The 3,479-nt window shown below is 43.0% G+C and overlaps 1 protein-coding gene across 1 annotated transcript; it reads right to left on the reverse strand.

Annotated features, from left to right (window-relative positions):
• Positions 1-1,146: 1,146 nt before the first annotated feature.
• Positions 1,147-2,613, reverse strand: LOC137808996 (uncharacterized). Its single transcript, XM_068610139.1, has one exon. It carries the CDS (start codon positions 2,611-2,613, stop codon positions 1,147-1,149), a length of 1,467 nt encoding a protein of 488 aa, XP_068466240.1.
• Positions 2,614-3,479: the final 866 nt, after the last annotated feature.

The following is a 3,479-nucleotide window of genomic DNA, read 5'->3' on the forward strand; positions in this document are numbered from 1 at the left end:
CCAGTAGCGCAGAATTAAACATCCGGATGTCTCTCAACCCCAGACCACCCTCCTCTCTTGGTTTACACAGCACTTTCCAACTAACCCACGAGATTGACTCCTTTTCCTTCCCCCAACCCCAAAGGAACCTCCTTTGTATTCTGGTGATGCTTTTGCAGACCGCAACCGGTGCTCTGAACAAGGATAGGTAATAAAGCGGGGTAGAGGTAAGGACCGATTTAATTAAGCATATTCTTCCTGCCATAGATAAAAATCTCCCTTTCCATACATTTAGCCTTGCTTTTAATTTGTTTAGCACCGGCTCCCAGAATTTTTTCTTCCTTGGGTTTCCTCCCACTTCAAGTCCCAGATAATTAAACGGCAAACCCATCTGCGTACAATTCAGAGTCTTCGTGTAACAAGCGAGATTATAACTCTGAACATTGATACCTGCTAATTTTAACTTGTGGAAATTAATCTTCAACCCTGAAGCCAACTCAAACCCCCTAAGGATGGACTTCAGGGTCATCACATTGGTGTAGGAGTCCTCACAGAAGAACACAGTGTCATCTGCAAACTGGAGAATGCATAATTCAACTTCCTTTCTACCAATCTTAAGCCCGGAGAGTAAGTTAGCCTTACAAGCTTGCCTTACTAAGCCTGCCAAACCTTCTGCTACCACTACAAAGAGAAAAGGGGCTAGAGGATCACCCTGCCTCTGGAAGGTTTAAATTCCTCCGTAGGACTCCCATTAACAAGAACTGAGATTGTGGCACTTTCCATACCGCCTCTGATCCAACTAATCCACTTACTGTGAAACCCCATTCTATGGAGCATATCATAGAGGAAAGCCCAACTAACTGAATCATAAGCCTTCTCAAAATCCACCTTCAAACACAACCCGCTCCTCCCACCCCTCCTGAGATCCTCGACCACTTCATTGGCCATAAGCACGCTGTCAAGAATCCCTCTGTCCTTTATAAACGCCGATTGGCTCTCATCAGTAATAGAGGACAAGACCTGCTTGATTCTTCCAACTAGAACCTTAGAGATAATTTTGTACATAGCCCCTACTAATGATATAGGACGATACTGCTCAAGCATTATAGGGTCCCTAACTTTAGGGACCAAGGCTATGAAAGAAGCATTACACCCCTTGGGTATATATCATGTGGCATGAAAATTAGCCATTGCTGCCACAATCTCTACTTTTAGTACCTCCCAACTATTCTTGATGAAGTTGAAGTTGAAGCCATCAAGTCCAGGACTCTTTGAACCTTCACACTGCCACACTGCATCCCTTATTTCTTTCTCAGTGAACTTTGCTACCAAACTTAGATTGTCTTCCTGGGATAAAGATTTAAACTCTACCGCATCCAGTCTTACACCAAAGTCTCTGCTAGCTTTAAATCTATTTTCAAATAGCTTTTTTGCCTCAGCACGAACTGTGCAAGGTTCCTCACACCATTGACCCCCCACCTCTACACCTTTAACTTCATTTTTGAGGCGCCTCCATCTCAAAGATGAGTGATAGAATTTAGAACACGAATCACCATTCTTAAACCAACTAGCTCTGGCTTTTTGGCATAAGAGGGATTCCAACTTTTTATCAGTTTCCTTCCGTCTACTCACCAGACCAATCCTTTGCAATCTCTGAGTTTCCGATAAGGCGCCACTGCAATCTTGGCAATCCAATGCCTCTAATTCCTGCAAAATTGACTTCTTTGAGGTCTCCATATTACCAAACACATCCCTATTCCAAACCTTCAAGTCACCCTTTAACCGCTTCAGCTTCTCCTTGATCACTGTAAGAGCATTCCCCTGTGCTGAATACGAACTCCACTTGTCCTTCACCAGATCAGTGAAGCCCCTCTCCATAATCCATGCATCAATGCTTCTGAAAGGTTTTGGGCCCCAATCCTTGACCGTGGATTTCACCACTAAAGCACAATGGTCTGATACATCCCTCCTCTGCACATACTGCTTGCACGTAGGCCAGATTTGCATCCATTCCTCGGTAACTAGTACTCTGTCTAACCTACTCTTTGCCTTCCCATTTGAGTTAAACCACGTAAAGTGCTTACCAACCAAAGGTATTTCAATCAAAAGATTGGTATCGATGAAGGTATTGAAGCCTCTCATCTCAGCTGACTGATTATCCCTCATGCTAACACCTTTCCTTTCACAACTCTTTCTAACAGCATTGAAGTCGCCACAAAAGCACCAAACCATATCTTGAGATGCCTTTTTCATATCTGTCAACTCCCCCCACAAAGAGATCTTGTCTCTTAGAGAACATGCAGCGTAGACATTTACCACCACGCATCTGCAATTTGATTTATTATGTTGTCCAAAAACAGCAATGAACCCCTTCCCCATGATATGTGTATCATAACAGAATGCTTCTTTATGCCACAAAGACGACAAACTTCCACTACCATTGTCTCCTCCATAATGTAACCACCCCACATTGTTGTTCCCCCACAATGCAAAGCATCTTGCATCCGAAATGGCACTCAATTTTGTTTCTTGTAAACAAACAAAATCTGCTCCCTCGCTAGAAATAATGTGATTCAAGTACCTAGCTTTAGTACTTCCTCCTAACCCTCTAACATTCAGGTTTACTATCAACATAGATAACCATCCTTTTTACCCTCCTCGTATTTCTTCAAAAACTCTGAATCCCTCTCTTCCAAACAGTGATATTCTTTAACCACCTCCTCCTCATCCCCCTGACATCTTACCCCGGCTTGCAATCCAATCTCCCATAATTTTGATGGTTCAACTGAAATACTAGGCTCACAGAAACGTAAATTGCAATTAATAACGTCCCCTTCCGATAAAGGTTCTGGGCACATACCATCTCTTACGTGAGAGGACACCCCTGCCTTCGATAGCCTTGAGATAAGTCCTAAAGTTCCCATCACTCGTGTTGAAATATGATTACTTCCTTCAGTTGCTTCTCTTGCCAATCCAAAATCAGAAAATTTGGGAGTAAAGTCATCTTCTAGTAACACGTTACTAGCTTTAAGTCTCGATGAATTACACGGGAATTGGAATCCTCGTGAAGATAGGCCAATCCTCTTGCAGCTCCTAGGGCAATTTTCATCCGTGCTTCCCAATCTAGCATCCCCTTTATCTTGTCATCACCTATAAGATCATTAACAAGCATTTAAATTATTTAACAGATAACACAACACTAGTACATGGGCTGATGAGCTGATGAAAATGCTACCATGCAGATGTGACTCGACACTGCCATTGCGAACAAGCTCATACACCAAGCAACGCCTGCGCCCCTCAATGCATATACCAATCAGTTTCACTAGATTTCGGTGATGCAAACGGCTTAGCATCTCAACCTCTGCAATAAATTCTCGATCTCCATTCTGATTATCTCTTGTTAGCAGCTTAACTGCAACTTCAGCCCCTTCTTCCAATGTTCCACTATAAACACGTCCAAATCCTCTCCTTCGCCCAGTACTCTCTTTGAATTAAAC

This window comes from Phaseolus vulgaris, chromosome 2, assembly GCF_051622355.1.
Source record: "Phaseolus vulgaris cultivar YP4 chromosome 2, ASM5162235v1, whole genome shotgun sequence".
NCBI lineage: Eukaryota > Viridiplantae > Streptophyta > Magnoliopsida > Fabales > Fabaceae > Phaseolus > Phaseolus vulgaris.